The sequence below is a fragment of the Oryctolagus cuniculus genome, chromosome 6 (genome assembly GCF_051225735.1).
Source record: "Oryctolagus cuniculus isolate XC-2025 breed Fujian yellow rabbit chromosome 6, ASM5122573v1, whole genome shotgun sequence".
NCBI classification, from domain to species: Eukaryota; Metazoa; Chordata; class Mammalia; order Lagomorpha; family Leporidae; genus Oryctolagus; species Oryctolagus cuniculus.
In genome coordinates this window covers 91,869,818-91,895,715 of record NC_142872.1, presented here as the reverse complement: position 1 = coordinate 91,895,715, position 25,898 = coordinate 91,869,818, and the positions used below count along the sequence as shown (strand labels likewise).

The 25,898-nt window shown below is 42.6% G+C and overlaps 2 protein-coding genes across 9 annotated transcripts in view; one reads left to right on the top strand and one right to left on the bottom strand.

The window, feature by feature from the left end:
- Positions 1-9,780, bottom strand: part of MTFR1 (mitochondrial fission regulator 1) — a 98,988-nt gene extending 89,208 nt beyond the window's left edge. The window contains exons 1-2 of the mRNA XM_070075102.2: positions 9,651-9,780; positions 9,068-9,194 (exon numbers count right to left, since the gene is read on the bottom strand). The gene's annotated coding sequence lies outside the window, so the exon portion shown is untranslated. The remainder of the gene's footprint in view (positions 1-9,067; positions 9,195-9,650) is intronic.
- Positions 1-25,898, top strand: part of ARMC1 (armadillo repeat containing 1) — a 43,045-nt gene that overhangs the window by 1,593 nt on the left and 15,554 nt on the right. For 2 of the 8 annotated variants that reach the window (XM_089336284.1, XM_089336281.1), the window contains exons 1-3: positions 10,030-10,226; positions 15,318-15,592; positions 18,854-19,071. In XM_089336284.1, the coding sequence (XP_089192410.1) occupies positions 19,005-19,071 (67 nt within the window). In that variant the 5' untranslated portion in view covers positions 10,030-10,226; positions 15,318-15,592; positions 18,854-19,004. Of the gene's footprint in view, positions 1-9,974; positions 10,227-15,317; positions 15,593-18,853; positions 19,072-20,798; positions 20,912-25,898 lie in introns of those variants that run through there. The other 6 variants (XM_089336283.1, XM_089336282.1, XM_002710530.6 and 3 more) reach the window with 6 other exon arrangements.

Here is a 25,898-nt window from a genome sequence, read left to right as displayed (position 1 = left end):
TGCCGCGGCTCAATAGGCTAATCCTTCGCCTGCGGCACCGGCACACCGGGTTCTAGCCCGGTCGGGGTGCCGGATTCTGTCCCGGTTGCTCCTCTTCCGGTCCAGCTCTCTGCTGTGGTCCGGGAGTGCAGTGAAGGATGGCCCAGGTCCTTGGACCCTGCACCAGCATGGGAGACCAGCAGAGGCGCCTGGCTCCTGGCTTCGGATTGGCACAGTGCGCCGGCCGTAGCAGCCATTTGGGGAGTGAACCAATGGAAAAGGAAGACCTTTTTCTTCTCTATCTCTCCCTCTCACTGTCCACTCTGCCTGCCAAAAAAAAAAAAAAAAAAAAAAAAAAAAGGCAGAGTGAGAGAGACAGAGCTAGATCTTCCATCTGCTATTTCACTCCCTACAAACTCAAAACCACGAGGGCTTGGCCAGGCTGAAACCAAGAGCCCAGGGTCTCCCATGCGGGTGACAGGGGCCCAGGTACCTAAGCCATTATCAGCTGCCTTCCTAGGTGCATTAGCAGAAAGTTGAATCGGAAGCATCGTAGTCAGGACTCTGACTGGCATTCTGGATGGATGCTCCCATGGCAAGCAGCAGCTTAACCTTTTGCACCACAACACTGGCTTCTGTTAACCTATTTTGATTTATTCATACACGTTGGGGTATATTTGATTATTCTGAGCCCTAGAACTATTTTATTCTTATTTGATCAGTGTATAAAGTGACCAAAAAGATCTGTATCCACACAGTTCAAAGATTACTGCCTTCCAGAAATGCTATTGACCCTGACCTACAAAGCTCTTGTGGTTTTTTTTTTTTTTTAAATTGTGCAGCCAGCGTTGTTGCATAGTGGGTTAAGCCACTGCCTGCAGAACTGGCGTCCCATATGGGCACTCACTGGAGTCCCAGCTGCACCACTTCTGATCCAGCTCCCTGCTAATGACCTGGGAAACAGAGGAGGATGGCTAAAGTGCTTGGGTCCCTTGCCCTATGTGGAAGACCTGGAAGAAGCTCCTGGCTCCTGGCTTCTGCCTGGCTAGCCCAGCGCCGGCCACTGAGGCCATCTGGAGAGTGGACCAGCAGATGGAAGTCCTCTCTGTCTCTTCCTCTCTGTAACTCTGCCTTTAAAATAAATAAAACACAAGTTTTAAAAACCCTTGTAATTATGGGAAATGCTGAATATTCACAAAGATAAAAAACATTGTACAAGGAATCAACACATATCCAACAGCCAGGTTTAACAAGCCTCATCACTGTTTCATCCATAGCTTTTCCCCTCTTCTTTACTTTTTATTTTTTTTTTAAGATTTATTTATTTATTTGAAAGTCAGATTTACATAGGCGGAGAAAGAGAGAGAGAGGTCTTCCACGCATTGGTTCACTTCCCAATTGGCCGCAATGGCTGGAGCTGAGCCGATCTGAAGCCAGGAGCCAGGAGCCAGGAGCTTCTTCCAGGTCTCCCACATGGGTGCAGGGTCCAAAACACTTGGGCCATCCTCCACTGCTTTCCCAGGCCATAGCAGAGAGCTAGATTGGAAGTGAAGCAGCTGGGACTCGAACCAGCACCCAAATGCGATGCGGCACTGCAGGCGGCGGCTTTGCCTGTTACGCCACAGTGTCGGCCGCTCCTTTGCTTTTTTTGAAACTATCTTAGATATGTTGTTTCATCCATAAATATTTCAATGCATATCACTAAAACATAACTAAAATATCCTTTTCAGACCTAAGACATTAATAGTAATTTCCCAATATATCAAATTAGTGAATAAATTTGTTTTTAAAAATGTTTATTGTTAATTTTCATTTATTTAAAATGCAGAGATAAGAGAGATATCCTCCATCCATTGGTTTACTCCCTAAATCTCCAAATGTTGGGGCTGGCGCTGTGGCATAGCAGGTAAAGCCACTGTCTGCAGTGCCAGCATCTCATATGGGCGCCGGTTTGAGTCCCGGTTGCTCCACTTCCAATTCAGGTCTCTGCTATGGCCTGGGAAAGCAGTAGAAAATGGCCCAAGTCTTTGGGCCCCTGCACTCGTGTGGGAGACCCAGAAGAAGCTCCTGGCTCCTGGATCCAGATCGGCTCAGCTCCAGCCATTGCAGCCAACCGGGGAGTAAACCAGCGGTTGGAAGACCTCTCTCTCTCTTTCTCTGTGTGTGTGTGTGTAACTCTGACTTTCAAATAAATAAATAAATAAATCTTAAAAAATAAAAAGTGCAATCCAAATGTTGGCAATAGCCAGAGCTGTGCCAGGCTGAAGTCAGGAGTCTAGAACTCAATCTGGACCTCCTTCATGGGCATCAGGGTTCCAAGCACTCAGGCCTTTCAGTGTTTGCATTAGCAGGAAGCTGCAACCAGAAAGAGTCAACATTTGAATCCAGACACTCTATTATGGAAGGTGGGCATCCAAAATAGTGTCTTAGCCACTGCACCAAACATCCACACCTTGCCTGTTGTCTTTTGAAAATTCAGTTTCTTTGGCTCAGCTGCCTAAGAGCACCATACCCAACATTTGGAAGATATGTTTCTTAAATCTATTTCAAATTCTTATTTGAAAGGCAAAGAGACAGAGATAGATAGAGATATCTGTCATTCGTTGGTTTACTCCTCAAATGTTCCCAATTGCTGGTGCTAGGCCAGGCCAAAGCCAGGAACCAGGAACTCAATCCTGTCTACCAGGTGGATAGCAGGAATTCAAGAACTTCAGCCATCACCTGTTGCCTCCCACAGTTCTCATTAGCAGGAAACTGAAATTTGAAGTGGAGCTGATCTGTGAAACCCAGGTTAAATCTATTTGAATATACAGATTCCTTCCCCCAACCTTTTTATTTTTTTTCCTTTTTTATTGTGTTAAAAAGGTTTATTTATTTGAAAGAGTTAGAAAGAGGGAGAGGGACAGAGAGAAAGATCAAGAACTTCCATTCCTTCAATCACTCCCCATATGGCTGCAATGACTGGAGATGGATCAGGTCAAAGCCAGGAGATTGGATCTCCACTGGGGTCTCCCACGTGAGTGGCAGGAGCCCAAGTACATGGGCCATCTTCCTCTGCCTACCCAGGCACATTGGCAGGGAGTGGGATTGGAAGTAGAACAGGTGAGATGCAAACTGGCTGCCCATATGGGATGCTGGTGTAGCAGGTGATAACCTGCTGGCCCATCCCCCAACCGTTTTTATGTTATTGAAAACAGACCTTTCTATTGTAGAAATTTCTCAAATTCAAGATTTTGCTGATTATATTCCCTTTTTTTAATTAATTAATTAATTAATTTTGACAGGCAGAGTGGACACTGAGAGAGACAGAGAGAAAGGTCTTCCTTTGCTGTTGGTTCACCCTCCAATGGCCGCCACAGCTGGTGCGCTACGGCCGGCTCACTGCGCTGATCCGAAGGCAGGAGCCAGGTGCTTATCCTGGTCTCCCATGGGGTGCAGGGCCCAAGCACTTGGGCCATCCTCCACTGCACTCCCTGGCCACAGCAGAGAGCTGGCCTGGAAGAGGGGCAACCGGGACAGAATCCGGCGCCCCGACCGGGACTAGAACCTGGGGTGCCGGCGCCGCAAGGAGGAGGATTAGCCTATAGAGCCGCGGCGCCGGCTCCGATTATATTCCTATGGTGACATTTAACACATTCTTTTCTACTTTTACTTTTTTTTTTTTTTAAGATTTATTTCATTTTACTTGAAAGTCAGAGTTACACAAAGAAGAGAAAGGTCTTCCATTCGCTGGTTCACTCCCCAGTTGGCCGTAACAGCTGGAGCCAGGCCGAAAGGAAGCCAGGAGCTCCTTCCAGGTCTCCCACATGGGTACAGGGGCCCGAGGACTTGGGCCATTTTCTACCACTTTCCCAGGCCATAGCAGAGAGCTGGATTGGAAGTAGAGCAGCAGGGACTCAAACCAGTGCCCATATGGGATGCCGGCACTGCAGGTGGTGGCTTTACCTGCTAAGCCACAGCGCCGGCCCCAACCTTTTACTATTTTTAAACTGGTAGATAAAAAGGCTTGATATGATTCAGATTCATGTTTTTGGCAAGAATTCTTCATAAGTGACGGAATGCATTTCCATCAGAAGGCACAGAATGTGTTCCCCAACACTGTAAGATTAACAGTTATTGATCATTACCTAGATTCATGATCTCATTAAGGATTTGCAAAAATTATGATATTCAATTATTCCATTTCATTTCTTAGCTAATTAGTTATCTCTAGGCATAAATTTGTAATGAAAGGTAGGTTGGATGCATGTTTTTCTTTTAGGAAATAATTTTTTGAAGATTTATTTATTATGTGAAAGAGTTACAGAGAGATGGAGAAAGATTTCCATCTGCTAGTTTACCCCCCAAATGGCTGCAATGGCTGGGGCTGGGCCAGGCCAAAGACAGGAACCTGGAACTCCATCTGGGTTTCCCATGCAGGTGGTACAAGTACTTGCACCATCATCGGCTGCTTTCCCAGGCATATTAACAAGGAGCTGAAATGGATGCAGAGCAGCCGTGACTCCAACCAGTGCTCGTATGGGATGTCGGACCAGGAGGTAGCTTAACAACGCCAGTCCCCAAATGCTTGTTTGTGAAGATTTACCACTATCAGAATGATTATCCCACATTTACTCTTCTGGTTACCTTGAAATACAGTTCATGCAAGAAAGGCAAGCTTAATGATTTACTCTAAGTTTTCAGAACAATGAGTTCATTTCTTATAATTCCCTTTAATTCAATCCTTAATTCAATTCAATCCTTAATTCAATTCTTACAATTCCTGTAATAGGTTACAATGATTTTTTTCTTTTATTTCTCTTTCTTTTATCCAGTATCAATAAGTATTCACAATTTTATGATAGTAAATTAGCTTTTATAATCTTTTCTGGAGAGATTTTTAAAAAGGTGTATTTTATTTGACAGGCAGAGAATCTGCTGGTTCACTCCCCAAATGGTTACAACAGGTGGGGCTGGGCGAGGCTGAAGCTAGGAGCCAGGAACTCCATCTGGGTCTCCCATGTGGATAGCAGGAACTAAGTAACTCAGTCATCAACTGCGGCCTCCCAGGCACATTAGCCGGGAGGTGGATTGGAAGTGGAGTAGCTGGGAAGGAACCAGCACTCACATATGGGATGCGGGTGTCCCAAGCAGTTGCTTAACTTGTTGAGCAAGACACCCACTCATATACAATATCTCATTTAACCCTAAGGGCAGTTTTGGGAAGTATCATGACCATGATCTCTGTTTCCTATAGAGTGGTCAAATGTGGATTGGTCTGATCCACAAGGCACTGAATAGCTTTTTTTTTTTTTTTTTTTTTTTTTGAAAGGGGTTCTACTGCATCCCTAAGTGTGGAGCTCACTGATTGCCCTGCAGCCTACCTCTTTATCATATGTGCTCCTCACTGGCAGCTGTTCTAGTGACCCTGAGGTTGTCACTCTCATACTTGTAAAAGCACTTCTCTGAAATTATTAAATATCCTTCTACCTTATAACCCACCTCTTCGATTTCTGTATGGCTGTTGAATACATTTCATTATATTTACATTTATGATTTTACTTGATTCAGACTTAACATATGATATACAAAACTATATTAGTCATAGCCCATTCCACAGAAAATTTATATTATTTTTTTCTTTTTACTTATTTTTTGAGCTGTCTGTTCATTTACTTAATTTCCTTCAGCAATTTTTTTCCCCAGAAACCTTTTATTTAAGGAATTCAAACTTCATGCATTTCATAAATACAACTTTAGGAACATACTAATTCTTCACACCCACCCACATTCTCACCCCTTTCTCTTCTCATTCCTATCCCCATTCTTATTTTTTTACTAAGATCTGAAAAGTTATATTAATTTTAACTTTTCTTTCTGTATTTGGTTCCTGTCTCCCAGACCTCCTTTTCTGGTAACACATGCTGACAATCTATAAACACATGCTGACAATCTAGATTGTATCTTTCCATACAAGTATATAAAGATATACACTTTTATAAACATGTATGGGACTTAATTTGCTATTTTCAAAAATGCAATCATAATATATATACTGTTCAGCACTATATTCTTATCACTTATTTTCTTCCAAGTTTCCTTTTTTCTTTATGGTTATACCATGATTTACTAAAACATTCCACTATTGATATGAATTTGTTGAATGTATTTTTTTGGCCACAGTTCTGCAATAAGCATGTCTGTTCTTTTTTACTGGTGTTTTTACATTCTATGGTTTAGATTCTTGAGAACATTATTGCTGAGCCTAAATACAGTATTTCTTTTTTCAGAGTAGAATCTGCTGTATTGTTCTCTAAAATGCAGAAATAATTTACATTTCCATAGCAATAGTTGAGAATCCTCCTTCTACCCATCATCTCTGCCAGCAACAGTGTGTCATTTTGGTTTTTGCCAATCTGATCAGTATCAAGTGATTGTTCTTGTTATATTAATTTGCATTCCCTAATTACAAGTGAGCTTACATGTCTTTTCATGTTCATTGGTCACATGAACTTTTCCTTTATTAAATACCCATTTATATTATTTGCCCAATTTATTCTCTTGTTGAATAACTTATAATTAATTTCCAATTGCCACTATCAATCCAGTGGCTTGAAAACTTACCCCCAAAGTTATTGTCTATTGACTTTGCTTATATATTGGCCAGGTTATAAACTTCCTAAAAACACAAGTCAAGAACACCCCCGCCCCCAGCTGCTTCAGTAGTAGGTTTCCAACTTAAATAAATCCTGCTTTTCTCTCTCTTAAAAACAATAACAAACAAACAAGTCAAATATGGCCATCTTTTTCTTTTTAACTTCTGTGTTTCCAGTCTTTGTAATCTCTATGGTGCATCAATTTAAGCTGGCATTCCATATCCTGCTAATATGCCTGGAAAAGCAGGAGATGGTCTCCATCATCCATGTGGGAGACCTGGATATAGTTCCCAGGTGTTGGCTTCAGCCCAGGCCACACCTCCCTATTGTGTTCATTTGGGGAATGAACCAGTTGATGGAAGCTCTCTCTCTCTCTGTTGCTCTGCCTTTCAAATAAATAAATATAGCTTTAAAAAAAAATACTAAATGTTTCCCTTACTTCTAGGTTATAAAGGTAGCCTCTAAAGTTTGAGTTTCTAATACACCCTGGAATTTAATTTTTTGGTAAATTATGCAATATATAGATCCAATTTTATTTTCATTCAAATGCATACTCAGAGCTTCCATTTATAATATTTTCTTCTCTATAAAATTTCTATTTTCACATTTTTATTTTTTATTTTATTTTTAAAGGTTTATTTATTTGATTTAAAAAAAGATTTATTTATTTGAAATGCAAAATTAAAGTGAGAGAGAGAGAGAAAGATCTTTCACCTGCTGGTTCACTCCCCTCAAATGACCACACGGCCAGAGCTGGGTTGATTTGAAGCCTGGAGCTTCTTCCAGGTCTCCCACATGAGTGTAGGGGCCCAAGCATTTGAGCCAACTTCTACTGCTTTCCCAGGTGCATCAGCAGAGAAAGTGGGTTGGAAGTGGAGCAGCCAGGACTGGAACCAGCACCCAGATGGCATGCAGGCGGCAGTTCAACCTGCTGTGCCACAATGCTGACCCCTGAAAAAAACTTTTAAGCTTAAAATGTTGCTTTATCAATGTTTCAGAAACCATTGTTCCTTGAGCTCCTTAGATCATGAGCTCCTCAAAGGCAGGGATTATGTTTTCCCTTGACTTTGAATCTATAGCTCAGACTGTCTATGGCAGATTGTATGTGCTTTAAAAAAAAATGGTTGTTAAATAATTGAATAAAATTGCAGTATCTGAATCATGTGTCTTAAGCAACACAGCTATTGAGAAACCTGACATTCCAGCTGTGTTATGTAGCAAAATATCCAGGGCTAAGTACAAACAATGATTCATAATGGTAGGTAGCATAGCTTCAATTAGTTCAAGTACAGACATTTTAATATGGAAATATGAATTCTTAAAATCCTCAAGACCTTCCTGAGGCTTGTAATCTACTGGTGCTTAATAAAAAAAAAATATTTAAAAAGATTTATTTATTTGAAAGGCAGAGAGAGGGGAGAGAGACAGAGAGAGAGATCTTCCATCACTCCCTAGATGGCCAAAATGTCCAGGGCTGGGTCAGACCAAAGCCAGGAGCCAGCTTCATCCAGGTCTCCCATGTGAGTGACAGGGGCCCAAACACTTGGGCCATCTTCTGCTACTTTCCCAGGTGCATTAGCAAGGAGCTGGATAGGAAGTGGAGCAGCTGGGACATGAAAAAGTGCCCACAAGGGATGCCAGTGTCACAGGTGTCGGCTTTACCAGCTAAACCCCAACACTGCCAATAAACTATTTTTTGTGTGTGTGTGAATAATAATGCTAGTCATCTACCCTATATATTAATCTCACTTAATCTCAACACTTTAATGGCAGAATTACTCTCAATGGAAGAAACATGATTAGATTTAATTTTGGGTTGTAAGATTCCAAAAGACAAAGACTTTCTGGAGTATACATTCTGGCAGCACTGGAAACTTCAGTCCTCAATTACTAGTTGGGAAAATGCCAAATGTTGTTTCCCTTCCTAATACACATACATAAATTAACTTTAGCAAAAACAGTTAATTTTACTTTTCTGGGTTATTGAGTTGTTTTTAATAACAATTCTGAACAAAATTTCATTTACTCAGCCAGGTGGGTTATGTTTAACCTGGCTGTGCCCTTTGAACTTCTTATATTTACTTTTTTACAGTTTCCACATTTACAATTGTCTTTCCCTCCTCTTTTTCAGTTTCAGCAGTTGACTGCTCTGGTTGACTGCTCCAAGTAAGACTGGTGCTTCTACCACTAGACATTACGCATCATCTTTTTGGTTCTTTTTCTTTTACCTCAGTGTTCACTCACCACCAGTCCCTCTTGTGGGAAACAGAAACCATGCCAGCCTTGGTTTTCCAAAAGTTCAAAGGGTGTGAAACAGACCAGTCATTGTTTTCTACTTGGCTTCACCTCATTCCTATTTTCTTCTTGAGCTTATTAGAAGATCAAACCAAGAACAAGGGAACACAAAGACATTTAAGTACAAGTAACAGCCTGTTTTTTAAAAATTCACTTACAATGTACAGGAGATCTTGGCAGAGAATGCAGGCCTGGATGTTTACTTTCACCCACACACTCTCTCCCTATTGGAGGCTTCTCAGATCCCCTCTCATTCTATTACATAAACCACATGGCGATAGCAAACTGTGAAAGAGCGCATTCAAAACCTGTTCAGTGCGGGTTAAGTGCAATGGGTGCATTAGTTTCACAGACTGATCTGAGGGATTTAGTTGGCATTTCTATGAAGAGAAATACTTTTAACACATAAAAAAAGTCTCTCTCTGAACAAAACAAATACTTCAGTGGCTGTAATCTATAAAACAAGTATATAATCCTTACTTTAATAGAGGACAATATTAAAAAAAAAGCTTCAAGACGAATTTGAGCAAATTCTCTCAGACCACAAGAACCTTGCAAGAAAAAAAAAAAAAAACTCTTTCCAAAAAATAAGCCTTCTTCGTGGCCTTGGCTTTGCTCGTAAGGTAACTGGACACCAACGAGATATGAATGAAAGCAAAAGAACACCTAATATAGTGCTAAAGTAAAGCTAAAAAAAAAGTAAAAACTAACAAAATTTAAATACTATTAATTGAAACTCACGGAAGCGAATGGAATTGCTTTGCTAGAACTGAAGGAGTTGCTAAAGAAGAAACGTTCAAGTTGAATCTCTGAACTCAGCAGCCAAGAAGCCCGCCCGCCCAGCGCTCGAAAGCTGGGAATTGTAGTCGGAAAAGCGCGAAGGTTTCTCAACCAGAATCAGATTTCTTTGGCTGGGGCTTGGTGGACAGAGAGTCGCTAGGTCCAATTCAGTGTTCTTGATCCTCATTGGGCCCGTCCACTGAACACTTAGTGCATTTCTCCAGTTCACCATTGAGCGAGTCGTTCTAAGAAGGGCTTCACTGATTGGACAATTCTCTTCGCGTTGGATTCACCATCAGCCAACGGGAAGGCAGAACCGACGGAGGTGGCAGGGTCACTGGGGGGAGATTCTGCAGAGTCTCGCCCCGCCAGCTCCTTCGCTCTTGGGCTCTTTGAGTTAGTCCGGTTGTTCGCGATTACCGAGGCCGCTGCAGCGAACGGAGTGGGCTCGTCCGGCGTCGCCCGCGTGCCTCCGCCTCATTCATCGGCGTGGCCCTGATGGTGCGGGAGGCTCTGGACTCCTGAAACTCTGGAGCGGTAGGTAGGGGCCAGGGGCGGCAGACAAAGCGGTGGAGACGGGAAGGCCGCGGGCAGCGGCACCTGCACCCGGGCGGCGGCGAATCGGCCGGGACGGGGGACGCCGCCTCCTGTCTTCTTGTCCGGGTCTCGCCGCGGCGCTTGAAAACGCCCTCCTGCCATGTGTCATGTGAAAATGTTAGCTTTGTTCACTTCCTCCCTGTGCCCCCGACGTCCGACTTTTACTCACCCGAGCCTCGGTAATGGGTGTCAGCCCCTCGCTCTTTGCTTCATCTCTGCTTTAATCTTCCTTTCAGTTAGGGTCTGCACCTCGCGTGATCAGTGTTCACGTCTCTGTGTCCAACATAACTCTTCTTGGCAAGGGCACTCACGTTGTTAGCCGTCCTTTCGTGACACTCCGTGTATTCGAGTGTCACGGCGGTCCTCAAGGTAACCCCAACGCTTGGAGCAGAGGTCCCCGCAGGCTCGAGTGTTGTTCGTGTTTGTTCGTGGCTGGCCACTTTCGCTACCATCTCATTGATCGCGGTAACCGCACACGAAGGTTCAGGTGAGGGAACTGAGGCTCTGAGGAGGTAATCCAATTTCTCAAAGAGTTAAAGTTACTTGCTAGTAAGGGGAGAGCCGGCTTTCATCTCAATGCTTAAGTCGTTTTTTAAAAACTCGGTTAGCTGACTAAGGACTCAGGTATTGTGTGTACCCTCTGCAGCATGTAAGAGCTAAATAGTTCTGTGAAGTGGCGAACCTTGGCTGAAAGAAAAGAAAATCTTTCACCATCTTCCTCATTACAGGTGTCTCACATATGTCTAATTCTTTGGTTCTCAAAAAGTGTGGTTCCCTGACAAATAGCAAAGACCACACCTGGAGGCTTGTTGGAAATGCAGAATCCTAGGCCTCACTCCACCAACGGAATCGGAATTTGCTTTTTATAAAAAAATTATTTGAGGGGCTGGCGCTGTGGCGTAGCTGGTAAAGCTGCCGCCTGCAGTGCTGGCATCCCATTTGGACACCGGTTCGAGTACCGGCTGCTCCACTTCCGATCCCGCTCTCTGCTGTGGCCTGGGAAAGCAGTAGAAGATGGCCCAAGTCCTTGGGTCCCTGAACCAGCGTGGGAGACCTGGAAGAAGCTCCTGGCTCCTGGCTCCTGGCTTTGGATTGGCGCAGCTCCAGTTGTTGAGGCCATCTGGGGAGTGAACCATCAGATGAAGACCCCTCCCTCCCTCCCTCCCTCTCCCCCTCTCCCCCTTTCTCCCTTTCTTTCTCCCCCTTTCCCCTCTCCCCCTCCTCTGTGTAACTCTTTAAAGTAAATAAATAAATCTTTAAAAAAATTATTTGAGAGAAAGAGAGAACGAGCTCTCATCTGCTAATTCACTCCCCAGTTCCCTGTAGGAGCCAGGAATGCATTCGGGGGTCTCTCATGTGAATGGTAGGGACCCAACCACTTGAGCCAGCATCGCTGTTTCCTAGGATCTGCTTTGGTCGGGAGCTGGGAGAAGAACCCAGTTACTCTGAAGTAGGACATAGGTGTCTTAACTGCTAGGCCAAGGGCTTGCCCCCAGAATTTCCTTTTCTACAAGATTCCCTAGGTGCCCAGAATGTTCATAAGTTTGGGAGTGAACATTCATTGTCTTAAAATTATTTGTTTATCCAGATTTAACTAAAAAGAGAAAATCATGAGATGCAATATATCTATATCTATGTGTTCTAATAGGACTGCATATGTGGAGAGATAGGGAAAAATTGTTTTCCAACAATTACATCATCTGCTAGTTATAATTTTAAAATATGTCTATATTGGCAATTTTAGCATAGCTGCCAAAAATCTTAAAATAGACATGAATATTAACAGTAATTCAAAAGTATTTTATAAGACATCATATGCTGATCTTAAACGTAAGAGGCAGGCTTACACCAAAGAACTGTTAAATACTGCTAACAGAATTTCACACACCTTCTGTGTACTTGCACACAATCTGGGTACAGACTAATTTTCCACTGTAATCTGGCCCCCCCCCCCCCAATTTCATTCCCTTAATCAAGACTTTCCAATCAGTTTTTCTTTGGAAGGAAGGGGGTGGATTTGCAACTGTTTTTTTCCAGTTTGTTAATTTGGTTTTCTGGTATTAAAAACTGAAACCCAGTTCCAAATTCACATTATCTCTTGTTACTCAGTAATTAGAGAAAGTCTTGTAGTTTTAGTGTTCAGGGTTTCATTCAGATGTTCACTGCCATTTTCAAGAGACACACATTTTTTAACCAAGATAAATTTTTAATGGCTCTAATTTGCACCAGAAATCACTTGATTTGCTTATTAAACTAAGTTTGGAGCCTGTGTGTGTGTGTGTGTGTGTGTTTTCTTAGAATATTTATTTGTTTGAAAGAGTGACAGTGGGGAGAGAGACAGAGATCATCCATCTATGGTTCACCCCTACCTCCTCCCAAATGACCACAACTGCCTGACCACAACTGTCCAATCTGAAGCCCGGAGCCTGGAACGCTATCCAGGTCTCCCAGGTGGATGGCATCTTCCACTGTCTTCCCAGGTGCATTAGCAGGGAGCTGGATTGGAAGCAGAGCAGCCAGGACTAGAACCAGGGCATTGGAAGCTGCAGCTTAACTACTGTGCTACAACAGCACCTGTTTTCATTTTCTGAACAATTCCATGACTATCTCTTTAAAAATCTGCTGTGTGAACTCCCTCTGCATTCTATAGAGGTATTTATCACTTATTAGGGCTCAGGCAATGTGGTAGTTAGAAGGGGATGTCAGAATAATGATATCAAAAATATTAAAATAAGAATATAAAAATCAACTCTTAGTAGTGAAAAATTCTCTCCTGAAGTTTGCATAAAACTCTTCTCATTTGAGTGGCAAACCATGGTTTCTGCTTGCTTTTCTGATGCCTTTATTTAAGTGTCACAGGAAATGTAGTCCTTGACTGCAGCTCTGCCTGCTGTATTAGGTAAGGTTTTTGATGCCTTCCGATGTCGTAGACGTTTTCCTAGGCAAATCCTGATTTGAGCTCTGACCTTACCAGTAGGCTTTGAAGATTGGAAGTTTTAACTATTTTCACTTTTTTTTTTAAAGATTTATTTGTTTATTTGAAAGAGTTACACAGAGAGAGAAGTCTTCCATCTGCTGGTTCACTCCCCAGATTGCTACAATGGCTGGAGCTGCGTTGATCCGAAGCCAGGAGCTTCTTCCAGGTCTCCCATGTGGGTGCAGGGGCCCAAGGATTTGGGCCATTTTCTACTGCTTTCCCAGGCCACAGCAGAGAGCTCGATTGGAAGTGGAGCAGCCAGGACTTGAACCAGTGCCTATATGGGATGTTGACACTGCAGGTGGCAACTTTACCCGTTACGCCACAGCGCTGGCCCCTTCGCTTTTGTTCATCTCAAAGGAACAGGAAGGCTCTACTTTTTCAGGGTCATTTTACTGAATAGTTGTCTAAGGACTATTTAGTTAAGAACAGAACACTCCAATTCCAAGACAGTATTTTATAGAAGAGAGTGTCAACTAGCATACTTTTTTTTTTTTTTTTTTTTTTGTGACAGGCAGAGTGGACAGTGAGAGACAGAGAGAAAGGTCTTCCTTTGCCGTTGGTCCACCCCCTCCAATGGCCGACGTGGCCGGCACGCTGTGGCCGGCGCATTGCGCTGATCCAATGGCAGGAGCCAGGTACTTATCCTGGTCTCCCATGGGGTGCAGGGCCCAAGCAGTGGAGGTGCAGTGGTGCCGGTGCTGCAGGCGGAGGATCAGCCACAGCAGAGAGCTGGCCTGGAAGAGGGGCAACCGGGACAGAATCTGGCACCCGACTGGGACTAGAACCCGGTGTGCTGGCGCTGCAAGGAAGAGGATTAGCCTAGTGAGCCGTGGGGCCGGCCCAACTAGCATATTTTTTATATATATTTTTTAAAGATTTATTTATTTATTTGAAAGAGTTACACAGAGAGAGAAAGATCTTCCATCTGCTGGTTCAGTCCCCAACTTGTCTCAACAGCCAGAGCTGTGCTGATCTGAAGCCAGGAGCCGGGAGCTTCTTCCAGGTCTCCCATGCTGGTTCAGGGACCCAAGGACTTGGGCCACCTTCTGCTGCTTTCCCAGGCCTCAGAAGAGCTGGATTGGAAGTGGAGCAGCTGGGACTTGAATCAATGCCCATGTGGGATGCCGGCACTGCAGGAGGTGGCTTTACCCTCTATGCCACAGTGCTGGCCCCTACTTGTTTATATTTTGAAAGGCAGAGAGAGCCAGAGATGTCTTATTTGCTGGTTTATTCCCCAAATGCCCACAACAGCTAGAACAAGGCCAGGACAAAGCAGGGAGCTGGGAACTCTGGTACTCACTGGATGGCAAGGATCCAACTACTCCAGCCGTGACCTGCTGCCTCTGAGGGTGTGTAGTAGCAGAAGGCTGGAGTCAAGAGCACAGCCAGGACTGCAACCCATAAGTTGAACTTGGGCACTCTGATAAGGGATGCAGCATCTTTACTATACCGTGTGTCCACTCCCAGTATTTGGATCGTAACAGTGATTTGGCTCTGGTGCCTTCAAGCTGGTAATTAGTTCTGCAGATTCCATTTTGGATAGGATTTGTTGTGCTGATCACACCACATGTAGCTTGTGGGTAAGCTGGTTTGTGAACAGTGATATTCAGGATGCTGATAAGAGGCACTTGAGAGGCAACATGGCCTTAGACCCCTTAGGTTTCTCTGTGCTTTTCAGTCTGTTGCTTTTCCTTCATTCCTTCCTTTTTTATTAATTTTAATTTCTTTGAAAAACACACAGAGATCTTGTGTGTTTTTCTTGCATTTACTGGTTCATTTTCCAACTGCCTTCAACAGCAAGGGCTGTGCCAGGCTGAAGCCAGGAGGCTAGAACTCAGACTGGGTCTTAGGTGGCTGGTGGGAACCCAGGTACTTGAGCCATCATCTGCTGCCTCCCAGGGTACACAGTAACAGGAAACTGGAATAGAAAGCAGTACTGAGATGAGAACCCAGGCATCACAGTGTGAGAGGCAGGCTTCCTATGTGCTGTGCCAAATGTTAATCCTTATTGACTTTTCTTTTTGTCCTGACTTTTTTTTTTTATTTGACAGAGTTATAGACAGAGAGAGAGAAAGGTCTTCCTTCCGTTGGTTCACTCCCCTAATGGACGCCATGGTCAGTGCTGCTCCAATCCGAAGTCAGGAGCCAGGTGCTTCCTCTTAGTCTCCCATGCGGTTACAGGGCCCAAGCACTTGGGCCATCCTCTGCTGCCCTCCCGGACCACAGCAGAGAGCTGGACTGGAAGAGGAGCAACTGGACTAGTACCCAGTGCCCCAACCGGGACTAGAACCTGGGGTGCCAGTGCTGCAGGCGGAGGATCAGCCAAGTGAGCCATGGCGCCAGCCTTTTTATCCTGACTTTAAAAGTTAAAGTGATAGCTATAATGCTTTCCTTTTGAGAAGATACCTACCAAAGCCCTCTTTTCACTGAGCTGTTTCTTTGGTATTTTCTTGTAGATTTCTAAATGCACTAATGTATTTTATTTGGAATATATATATATTATATATATGTATATAGTCATGTGGTTTGAGTTAAAGATCCTTAGTGGTTTTTAATTGCTAAGTTATTCTAATATCATTTTTTAAATAATCTTACTCTTTTTCATTGATTTCTTTTTTCTTTCTTTTTTAGATTTATTTATTTATTTGAAAGGCAGAGTTACAGAGAGGCAGAGAGAGAGGTCTTCCATCTGCTTGTTCACTCCCAAAATGGTCACAGTGGCTGGAGCTGGGCCAATCCTGAAGCCAGGAGACAGGAGCTTTTAACGGGTCTCCCATGCAGGTGCAGGAGCCCAAGCACTTGGGCCATCTTCTGCTGCTTTCCCAGGCCATGGCAGAGAGCTGGATTGAAGTGGAACAGCTGGAACTTGAACCGGCATCCATATGGGATATGGACATTGCAGACAGCAGCTTTACCCTCTACACCACAGTGCTGGCCCCAGTCATTAATTTCTGACATCATATTTTTCATTGATTCTGACATTCACTGATTTCTGACACCATAACTCAAATCTATCACTTACTAAGCATTTACCATGTGCTAGGAACTAGTCTAAGCCCTTTAGGCATATTATCATTTCATCTATGCAATAAGCTGTTTGGTAACTGTCATAATTGATCCCATTATACTGATTAAGAAACTGAGACAGCATTAGCTCCCCCATTTCGCGGAGGAACGACACAGGACCCTGCGCTGTTCTTTTGTCTGCTCGGCCCTTCCTGGGTTTGCTGCTGGTCCTTCCCGGGTTGGCTGCTGATCCTTCCACCTCCGTGGAAGGGCGGCTCCCCCTGCCACTTTCCCCACTTCCGCGGGGGAGCGGCACATCGCCGGCCGGCTCTCTCGGGGGCTGCTCAGATGTTATCCGGATGTTCCCTTTAGATGTTCCTGGTGCATGTTGTCTCTCTCCTCCTTTATAGTCCTCTTCCACCAATCCCAACTCTGCTACCCACACGCCGAGTATGCTGCTCTCCTCCAATCAGGAGCAGGATCAGCTCCTGCAGGTTATTGGTCGAACTGGAGGCAGCTGTGTAAAAGTTGTTTACTCCTCTCCCAGCGCCATATTGTGGGAGAGCAGATGCATAGAATAGGTCTTTTTTTTTATACTTTCTTTTTTATTTTTTTATTTTTTTAACTTTTATTTAATGAATATAAATTTCCAAAGTACAGAATATTGATTACAATGACTTCCCCCCCATAACGTCCCTCCAACCCGCAACCCTCCCCTTATCCACTCCCTCTCCCCTTCCATTCATGTCAAGATTCATTTTCGATTCTCTTTATATACAGAAGATCAGTTTAGCATACATTAAGTAAAGATTTCAACAGTTTGCTCCCGCACAGAAACTAGAATAAGTCTTAATTCCAGTAACTTAGTCTAGTCCGAGTTGCTCCCCACAAGACAGTTTTAGGGATTTGCCTCAAATCACAAAGCTACCAAGAAGAGAGCCTAGGTCTGAGTCAGTTGGAAGCTGTCTTTCTTATATTGACTGCATAAATAACTGTCTTGGGAGAAGTACAAGTTGAGGCTCCCTCATCTGAAATCTGAAATGCTTCACACTCTAAAACCTTTTGAGTTGGCATTAACATGATGCCATGAGTGGAAATCCCACAACATGAAACTTTGCTTCATGCACAGAAATTATTAAAAACATTGTACAAAATTACATGCAAGATATGTGTATAAGGTGCATAGGAAGCAGGCATGAATTTTTTTAGACTTGGATCCTCAAGGTGTCTCAATTTGTATATGCAAATATTCCAATATCCAACAAAATCCAAAACCAGAAACACTTTCTGGTCCTGAGCATTTCAGAGAAGGGATGTCCATGTCCAGCCTGTGTCTGTCTCTCCCTTTCCCTACTGCTACTACTTTACTCTGATAGCTTTGTGTGTTTCAATGCATGGTAAGACCAGTTCTGCTTTATTGCTTTTTTCCCTCAAAATAACTTTGTGGTTGTCTTTCTGGATTTACAGAGTAATTTTGACCCTGTTGCCCTCACGGATGGTACTGTTATTGAAATTAACATAAAGCTCATTAATTTGTGGGAAGTGGTTGCAACTTTATATTCTGTCCAGTAAGGAATACACTATGTAGTTGGACTAATTGAAGTTACTGTTTTTAACTTTCTGCATGTATGAAGATTATTCCATAAGATTTTGTTTCTTTGGCTTTTCTAAGTCTTGCATGTTTAACTTTTCTAAAATACTGTTTACTTTTGTGGAACAAAGATATGCTGAAGTTATAAGAGCTGTATGCTAAGTAGAAAGCTGACCAGTTTAGGAAATAATGAATACATTTTCAGCCCAGTATTACACTAATTAGCTTTTGTACTAATTAGCTTTTGGGATCTGGGTCATATTATTTAGCTTCTCTGTGACTGTTTCCTTACCTGTCCAATGAATTACCTATCTCATTCTTGCTATTCTTGCTTTACTAATAGGTGGTAGAATATGGCATACTCAGAAAAGAACAAATTGTCTTAGATTCAGTTCAGATTCACTATAATCTCCCAAACTCTGCTGGCCTCAGGTACAAGTAAGATACCCTTCTTGACTTCTGGATTCAGCCGCCTTTGATTCTTTCCTTTTTTTCTAGGGGGTTTTATCTTTTGTAGACCCAGTAGGTTAGTTTTTTGTTCATAGATGAATAAGAAAAAAAAAAAAAGGCTGTCATCTAGCCACTTTTCCCTGAAGCTCTTGTTTCAGGCCCAGAAATATTCTAGAGGGGAAAAAAGCACTGGCAATGTTACGGTTTGAGAAGCATATCAAAGGTTATAAGCTTGAACTGTGAAGATCTTGTTTATTGTGACTTTAGTGTTAAAATATGTATTGCTAAGAGAAAGTTTATTGGAATATTGAGCATGACATATGTTCTTTAAACACTGTGCACACATAAATAGCTTGATTTCTTCAGTCAGCTTCTTGTGTTCATTTTACTTTTCTCAAACTGTGGAATTTGCCAGTTCTTATTTTTTGTGTGATTTGGATTCATCTGTTTCTTTCAAAAGATGCTGTAATCCTAGTTATTTAACAGATGCCATACTACACCTCAGCAGCCTAGAACTAATCTTGTAAACTTTTTCTACAGAATTTGAGATTTTCTTCACGTGCATGGCCTAGAAGATGAATTCTTCCTCCTCTACCATGAATGAAGAACCTGATGCTCTATCAGTAGTTAACCAGCTACGAGATTTAGCAGCAGATCCATTAAATAGACGAGCCATCGTCCAGGACCAGGGATGTCTGCCTGGCCTTATTCTGTTTATGGACCATCCCAACCCCCCTGTGGTCCACTCAGCTTTGCTCGTAAGTTGGCATTAGTAATTTCAATCTCAGTGTTTTAATTTTGCAGAGTTGCAAGATGTTGAAAAAGGCATTAGATGACATGGTAAAAAAAAATATCCAAAGAGGATATAGAGCACATTATATTCCGTACAGATGGCCCTCAATATCCATGTGTTCTGCATTCTTTGATTCAACCAATGCAGGATTGAAAGTATTCAGAAAAAAGAAAAGTGTGTCTGTACTTTCTTGTACAACTTTTTATAGTATAACAACTGTTTGTTTACATAATATTTACATTGTATTAGTGATTAATGTGATCTAGAGATGATTTAAACTATGTAGGTGGCTGTGGATAGGTCATATGTAAATACTATGCCATTTTATAAGGGATTTGAGAGTTGTGGATTTTGGTGTAGGTAGGGAGGGGGCCTGGAACCATTCCCCCACAGTACCAAAGGAGGACTGTATTTCCTTATATACAAACATATACATGTGTTTAGTCCTTTTACACAAACGGTAATATGGTTTGTTGTTTTTGTTATTTTTTTTAAAGTTTTGTTTATTTACTTGAAAGTCAGAATTACAGAGAGAAAGAGAGACACAGGGAGAGAAAGATCTTTCCTCTGTTGGTTCACTCCCCAGATGACTGCAACAGCCATGACTGGGCCAGGCCAGAATCAAGAGCTAGGAGCTTTATCCACCCATACAGTTGGCAGAGGCCCACACACTTGGGCCATCTTTGCTGCTTTTCCCAGGCCATCAGCAGGGAGCTGGATCAGAAGTGGTACCGCTGGAACATGAACCTGTGCCCATATGTGCTGTCTGTGTTGAAGGTGGCGGCTTTACCTGCTGTGCCACAACACTTGGCCCTGTTGTTTTTATTCTTTAACAAATGGTAGCATACCGCATGTTTGGAATGTTCTGCCACTTCCTATTTTTAGTTAACAAGCAATCTTGAGGAATGTCCATATCAGTGTAGACATTTAAATTTAAAAGACGCTTATTTGAGTTTTTATTTTATGACAGTTTTTTTTTAAAAAAGATTTATTTATTCGAAAGAGTTACAGAGAGAGGTAGAGAGAGAAAGACAGGTCTTCCATCTCCTGGTTCACTCCTAATGGCCACAGTCGCTGGAGCTAAGCCTGTCAGGAGCCAGGAGCCTCTTCTGGGTCTCCCACATGGGTTCAAGGGCCCAAGCATTTGGACCATCCTCTGCTGTTTTCCCAGGGAGCTGGGAAAGTGGAGCAGCCAGGAGTCAAACTGAAGCCCATGTGTGATGGTGGTGCTGTAGGCTGGGGCTTTAACCTGCTGCACAACAGCGCCGGCCCCTATGACAGCTTTTTAAGATGTATGCCACATAACATCATAGAATCCACAATTTAAAGTGTGAATTTCGGGGCTGGCGCTGTAGTGCAGTGGGTTAACATCCTGGCCTGAAGCGCCGGCATCCCATATGGGCACCAGTTTGAGACCTGGCTGCTCCACTTTCTATCCAGCTCTCTGCTGTGGCCTGGGAAAGTAGTAGAAGATGGCCCAAGTCCTTGGGCCCCTGTACCTTCGTGGGAAACCCGGAAGAAGCTCCTGGCTCCTGGCTTTGGATCGGTGCAGTGCTGGCCATTGTGGCCAATTGGGGAGTGAACCATCGGATGGAAGACTTCTCTCTCTCTCTCTTTGTCTCTGTCTCTGTCTCTCTCTGTGTAACTCTGCCTTTCAAATCAATAAATCTTTAAAAAAAATGTACATTTCAGTTGTGTTAGTATTCACAGAGTTGTGCAGCCGTCACCACAATCCATTTTAGAACATTTTCATCAAAAGAAACTCTGCACATTTTACCTCTTCTGCAAACCACCCCCCTCTGTCCGTAAGTAACCATCAGTCTATTCTTTATTATGTGTATGTGCCTATTCTGGTGAAAATGCCTATTAATTTTTCATATACATAGAATCATACTGTATGTGACCTTTGTGACTGGCTTCTTTCACTTAGCTTAAAGTTTCCAAGGTTTATCCATACTGTGGCTTGTGTCAGAATTTCTTTTTGTGGGGCTGGCACTGTGATGTAATAGGTTGAGCATCTGCCTGTGGTGCTGGTGTCCCATGTGGTACAGATTGATCCAGCTTCAGATTGGACCAGTTCCAGCTGTTGAGGCCATTTGGGGATAGAACTAGCGGATGGAAGACCTCTCTTCTGTTTCTCGCTCTCTCTGTCTGTAACTGCCTCTTAAGTAAAAAATCAATTAAAAAAACCCAGAATTTCGTTTTGTGGTTGAATAATACTCCATTTTATGGATATGCCATATTCTGTTTATCCATTCATTAGTTAACAGACATGACACTTGTTATTGTAATAAGGGGTTGGAAGAGACAGTAAGGAAAAGGGGTAAAGGGAAAAATATATAGGATCATAACTAGTAATGCTGAAGGAATTATTATGTTATGGGACATGTTGGGGCTGGAGGAACTTGTTAACAACACAAGGCCATTAGGCCAATCCAAAATGTGATAATTTCTTGAACAATAAATGATATTAAAATAGGAAGGGAATTGGAGTGGAGGAGAGGGATGGTAGTAACTGATACAGATCAAAAGACAGGTATGTGACAATCAGTCAAGTGTAATATGTGGACCTGATTTGAACAAGTCAACCATAAATATTTCTTAAATAGTGGAAATGAATATGGATCAGATAATGGATGATTTTGAAGAATCATTATTTTATAGGATAATTTAATAGTATTATCATTGCACTAATTTTAAAAGTAATGATATTTTTTAGGGATGTACTGAAGTATTTATAAATGAGATGATATCCTCTCTGAGACTTGCTATAAAATACTGTAGTGTGGTTATAGGGCAGGAGAGAAGGATGAAACAAGATTGCCAAATGGTTGATAATTATTGAGGCTGTGTAAGAATACATGGGAATCATCACACATATGATATAAACTTTTTATAATATAGACAATTTAAAAGAAAATTAGTGTAATAAAAATTTTATTCACTGTCTTTTACTTAAGGACTCATGGTAAATTCCCCAATTAATCTAATACCATAACTTTGTACAAAAATAAGCATTGCTTTTTTTATTTTGCCTTCACAGAATGGAGGTTAGCAGGAAAAAAAAAATTGATATATGAAGTTAGCAATAGTAACAGTAGTAAAAATTGCCTGGCTCCTAGTTTGGGTTCTGTTTCAATAAGAAATGCAGTAAGGATAAGAAGAGGGAGGGTGTTGGTCTCTAGATAGGAACTTGAGGGTAAAGGAAGTCTTAAAACTAGATTTGAATATGTCTAACTTTAGAAGGCTACAATGAGCAAGGTTTGAGGAAAAGGCTGTCATAAATATAGAAAATAAGAAAGGTTGCTGACTGAGGAGAATGGTAGGGAAAGAGGAACTCATTAGTTTGGCAATACCAAATGGATGTGATACTTATGACTTGATTATGAAACTCCTTTTTCTACCCTGTCAGTCCTGCTTTAGGTCCTGACAGTCAAATAGTTGGATTTGTCCAGGGTTGATACTTGGCTGGGTAAGTTGGACTGAACTGTTATGCAAGGGAGCTTAGGCTGTTGGCAAGAGAGTGGTTGAAATGATGGATCAGGTGCTAGGCTGAAATAGGGAAGGAAGGCAAGTCATGGAGTGCTGGGGCTAATCAGAAAGCACAGGGATCCGTGCGTGAATCTTCCCAGTGAGACTGAAGGGCGGGCTGGAGGTTTTGTAATTCCCTTTTATTGTTACTGTTGGCTTATTAGCATTCCTTATGTTTTAATTTATTTAGTGGTTGCTCCAGGTTTTACAATATGTGTCTGACTTTTCCCAGTCTATCTTAAATTAATCATGCACTTCATGTATTGTGTATCATCCAATAGTGTATTTTCATTTCTTCCTCCCATCGTTTGTGCTATTTTTATCATTCATTTTGCTTCTACATGTGTTATGTGTTTAAACACTTACAGTACACTGTTTTTGGGCCTAAAATAGTTTTATAAAGAGATTAAAATTTTTTTTAAATGTCTTATATACTTAGTCTCATTTTTTTGGTGCTTTTGGTCCCTTAAAATATAGATTTAGACTTGTACTGGTGTAATTTTTTTTTCGAGCCTAAAGAACTTCCTTTAACATTTCTTGTAAAACAGGTTTGCTAGTGATTTTTTTTTGCAAATATGTAAAGCATGCTGCTGCGCAGACTTTAGGTTTGTATTTCTATTGAGAAAATTGTAATTTTTATCTTTGTTCCTCTCTACATAGTGCCCTTTTAAAATTTTTATTTGTTATACATGTTTCATGTTTTCATATATACAGATTTATGATGCCTTTTTCTGGCTTCTGAGACTTTAATACCGGTTTTCAGTAAATTATTATTATATACTTTGATATGGACTTTTGTGTGTGTGTTTTGTTTTTTATTATTTGAGCCACCTTCCTCTGCTTTTCCCAGGCCAGCCATTAGCAGGGAGCTGGATTGGAAGAGGAGCAGCCTGGACACAAACAGGAGCCCACATGAGATGCTGGTGTCACTGGTGGCAGCTTAACCTGCTCCCACTAGATGGCCCCTGGTGTAGAAATTTTTTGAAACCTATGTAGTTTTTTCATAATATGCATTTCCTATGAACCTGTTAATTCCTTGTATGTTGGTTACCGTATTTTGTCCCCTGGGACACTGTCACACTGTTTTTTTGTTATTTTATTAAAATGTTTCTCCCTCTCTGTGTATTATTTTAGATAGTTTCTGTTGCTAGCTTTTTTTCTTCTTAAAGGATTTATTTATTTGAAAGGCAGCTAGGCTGGCACCACGGCTCAATAGACTACCTGTCCTCCACCTAGCGGCGCCGGCACACTGGGTTCTAGTCCTGGTAGGGGCGCCGGATTCTTTCCCGGTTGCCCCTCTTCCTGTCCAGCTCTCTGCTGTGGCCAGGGAGTGCAGTGGAGGATGGCCCAAGTGCTTGGGCCCTGCACCCAATGGGAGACCAGGAGAAGCACCTGGCTCCTGCCTTCGGATCAGCGCGGTGCGCTGGCCACAGTGCGCTGGCCGTGGCGGCCATTGGAGGGTGAACCAACGGCAAAAAGGAAGACTTTTCTCTCTGTCTTTCTCACTGTCCACTCTGCCTGTCAAAAAAAAAAAAAAAAAAAAAGGCAGAGTTAGAGAAAGTAGGTGAAAAGAGAGAAATAGAGAGAGAGAGAGAGAGAAGGAATCTTCTGGTTCATTCCCCAAATGGTTGCAATGGTTGGGCTAAAGACAGGAGCCTATAACTCCATCTGGGACTCCCACATGGGTGGAAAGTGCCCAACTAATTGAACTGTCTTCTGTTGCTTATCCAGGTGCATTTATTGCTAGTTTTTTTTTTTTTTTTTTAAGATTTATTTATTTGAAAGACAGAGTTCCAGAGAGGCAGAGGCAGAGAGCAGAGAGAGGTCTTCCATCCAAATGGCTGCAATGGCTGGAGCTGGGACCATCCGAAGCCAAGATTTGGAGCCTCCTCCAGGTCTCCCATGTGGGTGCAGGGACTCAAGCACTTGGGCCATCTTCCACTGCTTTCCCAGGCACATTAGCAGGCAGTTGGATCAGAAGTGGAGCAGCCAGGACTTGAACTGGCACTCATATGGGATGCTGGCACTGCAGGTGGTAGCTCCTCCCACTATATCACAGCGCCATGCCTATTGGTAGTTTTTAAAGGTCACTGATTCTTTTATCTTTATGTCTAATGTTTTTGTCTTTTATAAGTTACATTTGGGTCATTTCTTATGTCCATTTCTTTCTTCACTTTTTCTGCTCATCTTAGAGCATATGGAGTGCATTTGTAGTAACTGGGTGTCCTTCTAAGTTCTTTCTCTCTTAGTGTTGTCTCTTGGTTTGCTTCACTGATTGCTTTTCATTTTCCCTTCTGCATTATGGGTTATATTTTCTTGGCTTCTTTTCATGCTTGGTGATTTTTAATTAGATGCTACTAGACATTTCTCATCTTGCATCTACTGGTTCACTCTCCAAATGTCTGCAACAGCCAGGACAGGGCAGGGCCAGGCCAAAGCCAGGACCCAGAGCTCAATTTTGGGTCTCCTGTGTTGGTGGCAGTGACCCAAGTACTTGAGCTGTCACCTTCTGCCTGCCAGGATGCATGTTAGCAGGAAGCTGGGTCAGAGGTGGACGATGAGACTTGAACCCAGTACTCCAAGTGGTGACTTAACCTCTGTGCCAAACACCTGCCCCAAGTGATGGTTCTCTGAGGGTTCTCCCTGATGCCTCTCTTTTTTCTTTTCTTTTCTTTTTTTTTTTTTTTAAGATTTATTTTATTTATTTGAAAGACAGAGTTAGAGAGAGAGGTAGAGACAGAGAGGTCTTCCATCTGCTGGTTCACTCCCCATATGGCTGTAATGGCCAGAGATGAGCCAATCTGAAGTCAGGAGCCAGGAACTTCTTCTGGGTCTCCCACATGGGTGCAGGGGCCCAAGGACTTAGGCCATCTTCTACTGCTTTCCCAGGCCATAGCAGAGAGCTGGATAGAAGAGGAGCAGCTGGGACTAGAACTGGCGCCCATTTGGGATGCTGGCGCTTTAGGCCAAGGCTTTAACCCACTGCGCCACAGCACTGGCCCGCCTGATGCCTCTTACAAGATGAGATCTTTGCACCCCTGGCTGGTAGCATCCAAACTATTCTTAGCCCATTTTGTGAGCTCCAAGAATTGTTTTCCATATTTTCTAGTGATTTTATTCCCTAGCCATGCAGCCTGTTATCCCAGGCATGTACAGATCAGTATTCAACTGAAGATTCTGGGCTCCCTTCTGTAGATCTCTTGCGGTGCAGATCCCTCCTCTGTTATTCTGCTTTGCAAATTCCAAACTGCTCAACTCTCA